Genomic DNA, 13,221 nt, shown 5'->3' with positions numbered 1-13,221 from the left:
AATGATAATTATGTTTTTAAGGTAAAAGTGTTAAAAAATCTCAAGCAAAAATAGAATTCAATTTCCAGCATACTTTTCCTTCCTTACAACCCTTTTTGTCTTTTAGAAAAGGTTGAGGATGAAATTACGTGTTCAGAAATTCTTCTTGGGACTCTTTTAGCCTCCATGTTCCTCATTAGACACAACTCTATTGTGTGCAGTGGCCAGGGCTCTCTTGTTTGGAATCCAGAAGAGCTGCATTCAAACCCTCCCCTGGCAAGGGCTCTGTGGCCTTGTACAAGGGAAATGAGGATGGCTTCTGAAAGCCCTGGGCCTTGCATCCTGTCTGATCCTCAGCAAATGCTGCTGTTGCTGCTGCCAGTCCCACAGTGAGTCAGCCAGGGCAGCGCAGGACATTCTCTGTCCCCTTTGAGAACCAGTCACTCAGGTCTCAGAAATCAAGCAAGGCCGCTCCCCTCTTCAGCTGCCTTCTGTCACTGCTGTTTGTTTGGAGGTCCCTCAAGCTCCCCAGAAATCTCCTGGATCTTCAGAGGTCCCCCAGGCTCTCTAAAGATCCTACAGGCTCCCTGGAGGTCCCCAGGCTCTTGGGGATCCCCCAGGCTCCTCAGTTCCTACACCCTCCCCAGAGGTCCTACAATCTTTAGTTCCTGGAGACTTTCCAGAGGCCCTATAGGCTCCCTGGAGGTCCCCAGGCTCCTTGTTCCCACAGCCTCCCCAAAGATCCTACAAGTTCCTCAGGGAGGAGCCTCCCAGCCTCCTTAGAGGTTCTGGAGGCCCCCCAGAACCTCCCCTTCCCTAGCTCTTTTTTGTGCATCAGAACCACCAGATCTTGGATCTATATGATTTGGCCCTGACAAGGAACTTGAGGCTCCTCTTCTCTGACCCCCAGTACAGCATGGTAAAGTGCTGCCCCCTAGGATTTTTGAGCTAGAAGGCACTTTAAATATCATCTACTCCAACTTCCCATTTCACAGGTAAAGAAATTGAATCCTAAAGAGGCAGGAACCTTTGCCCAGCATGAGTGACTCAACATGTACATGTCTTAACTTTTCCTATTTTTGTTCTCCTGCTTCAGTTTGTGAATAGATCTTTGTTTCAATGTTCATACAACTCTAGGTGTTCTTTAGTTTTCATTCCAGTAGAATCTGGGTTCAAATCCAACTTCCACCACTTGATACTTACTGGCTGTGTGATGCTGGAAAAGTCATTTAACCCTGTTTGCCTCTCTTCCCAAAAAAGCATCCCCAGTGCCTGTTATCTAATAGATGCTTAAATAAATGCTTACTGGTGATACAAAGAAAAGACAGAAAGCATCCTTCACTATTAAGCTTCATTGGATCTATTTTAATTATTAAAAATAGATGTATGTAAACAAATAGTTCAATTTACAATTTGAAGATTGTAATAGCTAACAAAATGAAATTAGTACGTTCAAACACATACAGAAAAATAAAGTTGAAAATTCAGACAGAATATCTGAGTCAAATTTTTGAAATAGGTAACCTTAGCTTTCTTATATTCAGTTTCCTGGTCCTGGGGAAGATTGTACTAGGCATAGTCACCAAAGAATCTAATTATCATCTTTTCTATGTTAATTTTCTCTCAGCCATGAAAATTTGGCATTTTTACAATAGTCAAGTCAGTCAGCTCAGTCTTTCAGAAGTCAGCACTAAGTGAGCGAACACTCCTCCAGCTAAGACCACATGAGGAGGGAAGATTCAGATCCGCGGCTACCATTCCCCGACTTTGTTCATTTTGGCCAATGCCCGAGTGTTCCCATGGGTGCCTACACGTGGGCTCAGAGCATCTCCTGTCTCTCTTCCAAACCCATAGGCGATGCGTGAAGCTTTGGCTGACCTTCCCGAGTGGTACGGAATAAAGGGGATGCAGGCCCATTGGATAGGAGACTGTGACGGCTGCTATCTTGACTTCACTTTGAAGGTAAGTCCCCGTTAAGCAGATTTACCTGGATTAACACCTTCTCTATACAGGAACTGGCTAAGTAGAAGGTGATTTTTTCCATTACTTCCCAGTGGAGAGGGTTTCCAAATTAGGGGGGGTTATATTACCTCCACCAAAGTCCTGTGGGCACCTCATCCAGATGTGGGGGTCACTGGTGTACAAACTATAGGAGATTCTGCCATGCCAGAAAGCTTTGAATACAGCCCCAGCAACTGTGTTTACTAAGAACCAGCTATAGAGAGACCCCTTCTTTAGGCTGGCCACTAGATCGAGTTCTTTGGACAAAGCAAAGAAAAAATCCAGAAAGGATCATAGTCTTCTTCAGTTTCCAGAGTGGAAGAACAGGAGGCAGAGGATGCTAAGAATCAAACAGTTTTTAAGCCTATCTATATAAGGATTAGTTTAACTGTTGGACTCTAAATATAAGATCCCTATCTAGTTAACGAGAGGAAACGAATCATATCACTCATGGCATTCTTGCTGTAAAGGAAACCAGAAGATACTAGGAAGTTGTCATTAAATGGAAAGCGAACTCACAGATTTGTTTCAGAGACAAATAAAAGAGTTGATCAAATTGATTCCATTCTTATTCACTTAATAAACATAAGCAAAAAGATCACTATGAACATAAGTGGAGTTTATAGTCCAACAGCTTTTGCAAAGGTTGAGGAGGTAGAGATTTGTGAACTTGATGTGACCTTCTAAACTAAATTGACCCGAACTTTAATGTTCAGTAGCTTCATGGGAAAAGTAAGCATAGGTGAACAGTAAAAAATATGTCAGAAATTACAGTTGAAGCCCAAGAAGCAAGAGAGACCAAACCTTATGTACTGCCCTTAAGATAATGTATCATTAATACCGTATTCAAGAAGAGAATTGGAAGGTGATGAAAGTAGAAAGAATCAAATGACATCAAGAAAAATGGAGCTGACTTTAACAGAGAAGAAATGACTGGTTACTGGTGTGGGAGTCACTGCTGACTCAGCTGTCCATTTGTTAGAGCCAAGGCCAAAATCGGCTCCCTGTTTGAAGATAAGATCAGGAAGACAAGAAATGATATGCAAGTGAACAATTCCTATTTGGGCCTGTCCAGACATTCTTTTGAAAGCAAAATATAGAAATCACACTAAGGAGTGCACTGTGCCATCCCCGATGAAAATTTAGCCTCCATATTACAATTTCTATAGAGAGGCCAAAAGATAATAAAACTATAAATAGCAGTAAATGCTTCAGGCAATAGACCCTTTGTATCTGCTAAGTGGAAGGATGTGGTACCAATTTAATTATGATGTAAACTCATTTGCAAAATCTGATGAAGAAGAGCAGGGAAAAACCATAGGCCGTATCCTCTTTAAACAGTGAGACCCAGAAATGCATCAAGGGTTTGCAGAATATCTGATACTGGATCCAAGTATGCTAGATCATAGTAGAAGGAGTTAAAAAAAACAGAGAACTATCTACTATTTATATGGCACTTTGAGGTTCACAGATGGTTTTACAGTGATCTCAATTTATCTTCACAACAACCCTGGGAAATAGATGTGTTATTATTCCCATTTTACAGATGAGTAACTGAGGCAGACAGAAGTTAAATGAGTCGCCACAAGTCACAGCTTGTAAGGGTCTGAGGCCAGATTTCACTTCAGGTCCCCTTGACTTCAGCTATGTCACCATTTCTATAGCAAACTGCTTTCACAATGAATAATGGAACCACTCCATTTAGACTCCATTTTAGACAGAGAAGTGCATGTCACTTCTCTGCTGCACAAGAAAGTAGAAATGACTTCTTAGAACTTCTAAGAAGTTCTAAGAAAAGAACTTCTTAGAAAAGAACTTCTTAGAGGGACAAGTGGCGTTCAGCCACCCGAGATTGAGCAATAACAGGTCTGTGATGCCCTTAGATGTCCGGGGCTTCACACGCACTACACTGACTGGCTCAGCGTGTGCCTACCCTACGCCGGCAGGCGCGGGTAACCCGTTGAACCCCATTCGTGATGGGGATCGGGGATTGCAATTATTCCCCATGAACGAGGAATTCCCAGTAAGTGCGGGTCATAAGCTTGCATTGATTAAGTCCCTGCCCTTTGTACACACCACCCGTCGCTACTACCGATTGGATGGTTTAGTGAGGTCCTCGGATGAAGATGGCAAGAGGAGCTGGACCAGCCCAAGTGTACATGGAGGAGTGCCGAGCTAGAGGACATTAATGGACTGGTTTTCAATACTGGAAAGAGAAGAATAAACTCAACAACCAGAGGGGATATAAAAAGCATAGACAGTAATTACTAGTTTAAAAAAAGGTGGTTGTGAGGATGTTATTCACTATTAATCCACATGCCTCCCTTTTTATCTTCTCAAAATCTTTATAAAATGATCTATACATGTATCAAGAATTTATTTGATGAAAATATGAGATAGAAACTGAAAATATTCTGCAGCAAATCACAAGGTCAAATGCTTGTCTGGAAAGTACAGAAAATACAAAATCTCACTCTGTTGTTGATTTAAAAAAAACTTTTGATTTGATAGAATATAATGTAGTTTGAAAGGCTGTTATTTAATGAGCTTTCTATCATGAGTTAAGGTCTTCTAAGATTCTTTTGTAGATGCAACCACAAAGTTTACTTTATCCAGTGGTCTCCTGATTGTGTATGTCAAGCAGAGTGTGAAGCAAGGAGACTTAATGCTCCCCAATAGTGTTTGCCATGCTCATGGAAGGTCCAAATGCAAGGAGGATTCCTTATAGATAGGAGGTCCTCCAGATGCTTCTTTTTGCAGATCATAGTGATTGCATCAAGACTTTGAACATTGTAGGGCTCCCTAAACAACACTTCACAGTAATTTTGTCTAACAATCCAGGGGGTAAAAACCAAATGGTTTAGGGATGCATATGCTCATTTATTCGTTCATCAGCATTCATTGTGCACCACCAAGTTACTTTGCTGCAGTGCCTCACTGTAGCAGGAGTGACCTTGGTTCCTAGAAGGTCGGACCAGCAAGTGCAAGCAACAGAGTAAATTGTATTTCCAAAGTCTAGCTAAGTACAGAAAGTCAACGTGCATGGGCTGACTACCTGATGGTGAATCCTTTAACTGTGGCAACCCATGATACAAAATAAAATACAAATACACCAAGATTCTGTGCAGTCCTTTTACACTTCTGAATTAAAGGTTTCAAAAAAGAAGGAAGCAGAGGCTAAGAGTCACAGTTTCTACCTCTTTATAATGGTATGTTTGGTGACATATTCCTAAAAGAACTGAATCCTATCAACCTTGGCATTCTCATTAAAAATGAAAACAACAGATGAGAGGAAGTTGTAGCTAAATTACTCACAACTTCTCTTGAAAAGAAAAGGAAAAGGGTTGGGAGAATTGGTGTTCTTGTGCATTTGACATCATTTCTTGGGCCTTTTGGTCATTTTATATTATAGTGCACATGATAAGAATGAACAAAATGTATGAAAATACTTTTAAATTATTTCTTTCAAACAGATTAAGAAATGAAGTTGTTGGGGTTCTTTGCACAGTCCCCAAGCTCCCATAGCTGAAACCCTGGGGCAGCCTCCCCCTTCCTCACCCAGCCCTCTTTCTCTAGCCCACATCAGCAGAAACACTTGTTCCTCTCCTGTTGCTTCTGCACCTGGGCAGTTCCTTCTGTGGCACCTGGGGTGGTTCCCAGCGTGGCACAGAACAGCAGCAGGAACCCCTTCTTCTCCCAAAGGGCCCCTGTGCAGTCTGCCATGGGGCCTTTGGGGGGGGGGGGCGTGAGGGAGCTCACCCTGGACTCTGGCTTGACCTAGGCAATTATGTCCTTCCTCTTCTGGAGTTGGCTCTGCCATCAGTAGAATAACCTCATGGAGAAAACACCACGGTTATTATTCAGGGGACGCAAAGGCAAATCTTCAAGCAGCTCACATTTGACCGGTGGAAGCAATGTTCACACAGATAACCAGAAAATGCAGTATGCATGTATGCAGTCTGTGTTGTTGGATGGGTGTCCCATTGAATGGGTCCATCCAGGAAGCTAGCTTGCTGATGGCCAATGCACCCGAGCCCAATTCTCCAAGTGGCCGAGGACTGACTGATTCTTTGTAAACTGTGCAGTGCCCTCCATGACTCCAAGGTTCTCTCTGAAGTGGAACCCATGGTTTAGCACCTTTATTCTCCCACCGATTCTCTGTAGATGTTTGCCTTGGGGCGTGTGGGGTCTTCAGGAGAACTGGCGCCTCTGGTGTGAGGGCTAGCCCAGCCCTTTCCAAGGATGCTCATCTCTCTTTGGGGTCTGCCTGGCACTCATCTCTGACTTGAGGCTCCAAGAAGCCACGACACACGCAGCAGCCACCCCATGGTAACGCCTCCGACTTGTTGGAGCATTAGGGGAGTATCCACTCTTTCATATGAAGACTTTCCCGGCAAAAAGGGAAGGTGAGAGTGGTTTGTTCCAACACCCAACATGGTGGCTGAAGCAGGGGCTTACCCCAACATCCAAGAAGCCAAAGTCTTCCTGCTTGGGTTTTTTGTTCTTCTGAAGGATAGTATAACTCTAAATCGTTTTTTGCTTCGTGGGGGTGGTTTTATGCTAATAAAGAAAATTTACCATAACATCAGTAAAAGCCTCTCTCTGAATAGATTTGTACTGTATTCTGTCTGCAAAGCAGTCTGAGTGATGAGGGCTGAGGGATGCTTTGGACCACCGAGGGGTCCTTTTCCTCCACCAAGCCCTTTCTCACTGCCCTCCCCAGTGCCAGCTCTCAGAGCCCACTGATTAGGGATGGAAAGGAAGTGTACAAAGGAGGTTACTTTAGGAGCAAAAATTGAAATGCTCCTTGGAGAGAAAAAGGAGAAATAAACCTTTCTTGTCACAATTCTTGTCAGGTTAATGACAAAGTAACCTCGGAGAGATTGTCTGCTTATGCTCTAACCCCAGAGGCTATCTACGGAGCATCTCACATTGCCATCCTGCCCAGCCATCACCTCTTACATGGGAACAGCAGCCTGAAGGAAACCTTCCAGAAGGCATTTCTTCCTGGCAAAGGTGAGTTTTTAATTAGAGGATGTTTGAAATGTAATCTAACATTTAGAGGGTAAAGTTCATTCTACATAGGGATCATATCTTCTCCTTACATTATAGTTCTAGTGATTTTGGGTAAGAAAAGAGACCAGTGGGAATTTAAAGTGACTTGCAGCTGGTGGAATCTATGATTAAAGCATACTTTTACTTTTTTTCCCTTGGGGTTTGGTTTTTGTTTTTGGTCTATTTTCCTTTGCAACATGACTGATGGAAATATGTTTTGTATGACAGCACATGTATAATCTATATCTAATTGCTTGCTGTCTCAAGAAAGTAGGGCAGATGGGAGAAAATTTGGAACTCAAAATAAACTACAGAAGTAAAAAAAAATTTTCATGTAATTTAAAAAAATATATTAAAATTTTCATAAAAAATAAAATTACTTGTAGTTACTATACCAAGTTCTGACATATAGTCAAGCATTTCTGGGTAACTTGAAAATGGTTTTCTCATATTTCTCCCTCAAGTCTTGTTTATATACTGCAATCTTTTTTAGTAGCTAGTAAATTATTACCAAGCTCCTATCTGAAGTCCCAGAACTTTTGAATTAATGGGTCTGTCTTTAATGATAAATTAACTCTATACACAGTAGGTCTTTCATGTGTTTTTTTAATGGAAATATCTATGGTAGAACATTTCTTAGTATCAGTGTGGGCAGATGAGTGATGTCCCTAGATAATTCAGGAGCATGATAGTTAGCTCTTAGAAGCAGTGATTTTGTTTTAACTTTACACTATTGTTGAGAGTGTCACCTTGAAAGATGATAAAAAAAGTCCTCTTAAATTTAATTTTTTCAGTGTGTGAACAATCATAAATTTTGTTCCCTATTTCAGAAGAAAATAGAAAATCAGGGTTTTTTTGTTTTGTTTTGTTTTGTTTTGCGGGAGGATGATATAAATGGAGAGGAAATTGTCATTCTTCTAAATGATTTGATACTAGCTTTCTGGAGGTCCTCTGGACGGGCCTTGGTCTCAGTAGGATAGACATCACGAGGATGGTCAGGAATGGAGTCTAAAGTCTTTCTTGTCTCCTTCACGTTTGTTCACTCTGACTCACTGTGTCCCCAGTTCTCTCAGCCCTTAAATACTCTATTACAATTACATCATTACAGCATACTGAGTATATCCCAACTAGAGTGATTATATTATTATGTCAAACTAGAGTGATTATATTATTATATCATACTAGATCTATGTGACCTAGAGAACCATCATCTCATCAATTCCACTGAGCTAACATCTTGCTGTAAGTATCCTTGTTTCAAGTAGACTTCTCCAGAGTTCCAGCCCTCTACAGTTTGAGACAAGAAAGTGACTACTCTTGAAAACTAGGCAAAATGAAAAGATATGAATGTGATCTTCTTGGAGATTGAGTGAGAGAGCTCAACATGGGCTAATGATGAAGGGCTAAAAAGCTAGTGATCCTAAAATATGAGGAATTCAGAACATTTTAACATTTTCATGTTTCTTGGAGTGATTGAGAAATCTTCTTGGAGAATGTCCAGAGCAATATTTGGAGAAACTTGTATATCTCCATGACTACCCAGGTGTCTGACACAACATAGCTAACATTTGGCATGAGCAATGCATTTTGGCCCTGAATAAAACATGGGTTATTTTCCCCTGAATATTCTCTGAAATGATTCCAAATGAAATTAAAAGCTTATAAAATGTAACTTTGTCATATGACACAAATATTCAGGATTTTTTCTAGTCACGCTAATTTGTTCAACATCTCTAGATTATATCTATCAAATTAGACTGCTGGATTTGAATGGATAACATTGTTAGTGAAATCAATGGGGAAATTAATCAACATGTAATTTTCAGAAAGTCAATTATGATTGCTGTGGAAATGTCCTTTTCTCTGGCCTTTCCGGTTATGTTTTTACAGTGTTAATGTTTCATCCTCTCCCCTCCCCAGCATTGCTATTTGTTTATGGGTGTTTTCATTAAAGTGACTTTTTTTTTCTGTAAATATCAGTTTCTAAGCAATGAACTACAAATAATCACAGAAGTACAGGATTTGGAATGGGCTGCATTTTCATGAGTTTGGATCTTCAGTCTGAATTGCCTCAGAACTTAAGTAATGACTGTGACTTCAGTCCAGATCCCAGATCCCTCCTCCCTGCCCTCTTCTTCCGTGGTCACCATGCTCTCAGAACTATTAGAGCTCAAGACAGTGAAGGACTGACTCTTTTTTCACCTTTAAAGGTGAATGTTCCTTGTCATCTGGTCATTCCCTGATCTTAGGGTCCAACTCTGCCCCTGACACTTCCAACCCTTATGTTCCTGGGCAAGTGACCTTCCTCCTGTGAGCCTCCGTCTCCTCAGGAAGGAGCTAGAGGAGAGGGCTTTGGAGGCTCATTCCAGCCCTAACTCTGGCAGTGCCCTGTTCTACCCTCTTGTACCCAGGCTCCTTTTCACAATCATCAGCTGATTTCTAGGTTACTCCCCTTCCTTTCTCAAGAAGTTCGTTAGTTGGATCATACAACCCTTGCCCTCAAAGTCAGGGAACTCGTCATGCAAGTTGATGTCTCCTCAACACACTGATCTTCAATTTGCCAGCCTCCTAAACTCTTGCAACGTCCAACTTCCCAGCACTCACAGGAATGGTCGTAGTTTTGATCTGCCCCTTATCCCATAACTGTTTTTAACTAAACTTTTCTTTTATAGACAGATAGATTTCATTAACTATTTCACAATTACATTTGTTAAAAAAAAATTTTAGTTCCAAATTCTTGAGAGAAACATTGAGGACCCCTACTCAAATTAGCATTAGTCAGTTTAGTAATTATTTTAACATATTCATCTAGTAATATATAACTGCTCAATCAGTTATATATAATAGATATAAGAATAAGCAACATATTAATCCACACATTCTGTTAAAAGAGGCTCATATTAGGCCTCAAACTTTAATGTAATGTTCACTGCTTCTTTACCAGTTATGGATAAGCTCCCAAGAAAGCTGACAAAGATATCTCCATCCTTTTGTGCTCAAGTCCCATGACCAAAGCAAGCCTGGGTGGTGGCGTGGTACAGGGAATCCCCCAGTATGTTCTTGGATCATACATGACCTTGCTGATGTGTCATTTTTGCTTATTTTGTCTTATGCTTCGTGTGTCAACCAATGGGATTCTGTATTTTACAAAGCCACTTTCCAATCACATACCGTATCTTGTTCAACCATTCCTCAATGGCTTGATAGACATCTCATCAAGTTCTAATTCCTTGCTACAATAAAAAGAGCTGCTACAAAATTTTTGCAAAATTGGCTATTTTTCCTTTTCTTTGATATCTGTGGGATATGATAGTAGTGATATTTCTGGATCAAAGGTTTACACAGTTTTAAAGCCTTTTGGGCATAGTTCCAAATTGTTCTGCAGAATGGTTTTTACCAAGCTTTTCTTATCCAGTACCTTCATTCTTACCACATCTAAACATGGGAACTTTTAAAGCTCCCCAGCTTAAAACAAAACAAAACCAAAAACACCAATACTTAGGATCTGCCATCCTCCCAAGCTGTCATCTTGCATTTCTTAGCTCTTTGCATCCAAATCCTAGAGTTTACTCACTTGCTGTTTCCATTTCTTCATCTCCCATTCACTTAACAGCCCTTTGCAATCTAGCTTCTGACCCTACCACTCAATTGAAGCTCCCTTCTTTGCAGTTAGCCACAATCTTTTAACTGCCAGATCCAATGGCCTTTTGTCTGTGCTCAAACTGCTTAACCTCTGGTGCTTTTAAAACCATCAACCCCCTTCCTGAATACTTGGTTCATTGGATTCTGAACACTCTTTTCTCTTGGTTGTTCTTTTCCCCGGCTTGACAATTCCTCCTTTTCCTTTTTCTAGACCATCCTCTTCTTCCTCTTTACTAACCATGGGCATCCTTTACAGCTCTGACCTGGGTCCTTCTTCTCCACACTCTCCCTCTCTGTGATTTCAAAGTTACCATGTGTATGCAGTTAACTCCCAAATACACTCTTATCCAGCCCCAATTTTTCCCTCAAATTTTGCTCCTATGTAAATAACTGTCTGCTGCATAATTCTACCCAATTGCACTATTGTGCTTCAAGCTCAACACATCCAAGGCAGATCTCATTATGTTTTCCCAAAAACCTATCATTTCCCCCAGTTTTGCCATTTTGCTTATGGTACCACCATCCGTCTGGTGGTATCTTCTGTGGAATCTTGGAGTCATTCTTGATTCATCCCTTTCCTTCAGCTCTCATATCTGCTCAGTTTCCAAGTCTTGGTCCTACTTCCATAACTTGACTGCATTCGTTCCCTTCACTCCACTCACACTCTCCACTCTTACCAAGCCTTCATACAGAGCCTCTCACAACAGCCTCTTAATTGGTCTTCTACTATCTCCCCTTTTCACACCTTTTCCACAGAGCATGGGAACCTGACCAAAATGATATTCCCAGAACTTACTCAGAGATATCTTCAGTGGGATTCTATTACCTTTAATAGAAAATCCAAACTCCTTAGCCTGGTATTTAAAGCCCTCTCTGCTCTAACTGTTATTTACCTTTCCAGTCCAATTTCATATTGCTTTCCTGCAATAATCTCTTTTTTTCTTTTCTTCTTTTTTTTTTTTTTGTACTTAATAGCATTTCATTTTTCCAATTACATGCAAAGATAGTTTTCAACATTCATTTTTGTAAGATTTTGAATTCCAAATTTTTCTCCCTCCTTCCCTTCCCTCTCCATTCCCCAAGACATCTGATATGGGCTATACCTGTGCAGTCATGTTAAACATATTTCCATGTTATTCATGTTGCTTCTCATAATCTGTGTTCCCACATGCCAGCCAGCTGCTAACCCTCCTTTCCCTCCCGGCATGAGCAGTGTCTAGAACTCACTCCTTCCTCCTCTCCAGTTCCCAGCATCCCAGCCTCCCTCCTTCCCCATGAGTCTGCTTGGGACCTTGCCCGCCCCCAGGTATTCCCGCTTTTTGCCTCTTCACAGTCTTCTGTTACTTCCTATGGACTTGCATGATGTCATTTCGGCCTAGTAGAGTGTGAGCTTCTTGAGGGCAAGAAGAACTTGATGATTTTCCTTTGTGTTCTCGCAGCCGGCAGGATGCTATGCACAAAGCGGGAACTCAGGAAAGGCTCGCTGAGGGGGCCAAGTGTAGGTTGTGCAGCAGTTTCAGGAGCGATCCCTCTCGATGCATTGGTGGCCACACTTGTGGTTTAGGAGGGATATGTTGGCAAAGTCAGAGTGCAAAGAGAATCTTTTTCTTGAGGTTCCAGGGTGAATGTTCCTCTTGAACAAAAAGTGAGAGCCAGGAGCCAGCGAGGAGGGCCGTGATTAGAGAGCCCGGGCTGGTAGCTGTGCGAACCTGGGCGAGTCCCTGAACCGGATTGCCTCAGTGCCCTTCCCTGCAGACATTAGCACCTCGCTCCCAGTGTAAAGGACGAACAAGCCTTAAAACACGATATGGGGGTTCCTAATTATTCAGCCTGTTGCTGCCACTAGCTCACCTTTATGGAAGAATCCTAATTACAGAGCTGTGCATACATATTATCTCATTAAACTGCAGCAGCAGATTCTGGAGAAAGCCAGTGATAGGATTATCCCTATTTTGCAGAGGAGGAGGCTGAGGTTCATAGAAATGAAGTGATTTCCTCAAAGGAACATGGCTGTCGAGGGCTTGTCAGAAGCTGGGCTTGTGCTAGCAGAGCGTCGCTGCCACTCTGTGTGATCACAATGGAGACCACAGCGGCGTCCTCCAGGGCATCCAGCCGAACTCAGGCTCCCTGCCGCCTCAACTAGAGGGGCCCAGGGTCCCCGAATGCCTGCTAGCTTTCGTCTCCTCCTCCGTCTAGGCTCCTAGAGACTGCGGCTGCTCCTTGCCTCCCAAGGTACTGGGGGGAAAAGAGTCTGCACCTCCTAAAGTGCCCCAGTGTATATCAATCGCTCTTATCATTGCTAGCCATGTGAGAGGGCCCTTGTTCCTGGTCCTTCAGGCAGCGGCACAGGGAAGGAGCAAAGTGTTTACCTATAAAAAGAAGCCATCTCCTTATTAGTCACAGTCAATGAATTTCTGAAGCTTTTTTCCCCCTTTTTTTTCCCCCAAATTATTTTACAGAATGCTTAGTGACATTGTATTAACACAGTTATCGGAAATTTATGGGAGAAGAGCTGCTGTTTGCATTTTAAAGCAGAAATAGCTA

The 13,221-nt window shown here is 41.9% G+C and overlaps 1 protein-coding gene across 3 annotated transcripts in view; it reads left to right on the top strand.

Moving 5' to 3' along the window:
• The window catches only part of LARS2 (leucyl-tRNA synthetase 2, mitochondrial), a 134,517-nt gene that overhangs the window by 70,734 nt on the left and 50,562 nt on the right, over nucleotides 1-13,221 (top strand). For all 3 annotated transcript variants that reach the window (XM_074271416.1, XM_074271417.1, XM_074271418.1), the window contains exons 8-9: nucleotides 1,834-1,941; nucleotides 6,837-6,996. In XM_074271416.1, the coding sequence (XP_074127517.1) occupies nucleotides 1,834-1,941; nucleotides 6,837-6,996 (268 nt within the window). The remainder of the gene's footprint in view (nucleotides 1-1,833; nucleotides 1,942-6,836; nucleotides 6,997-13,221) is intronic.

Source organism: Sminthopsis crassicaudata, chromosome 5 (genome assembly GCF_048593235.1).
Source record: "Sminthopsis crassicaudata isolate SCR6 chromosome 5, ASM4859323v1, whole genome shotgun sequence".
In the NCBI taxonomy this organism is placed as follows: Eukaryota; Metazoa; Chordata; class Mammalia; order Dasyuromorphia; family Dasyuridae; genus Sminthopsis; species Sminthopsis crassicaudata.
This window is presented reverse-complemented; position numbering and strand designations above follow the sequence as displayed.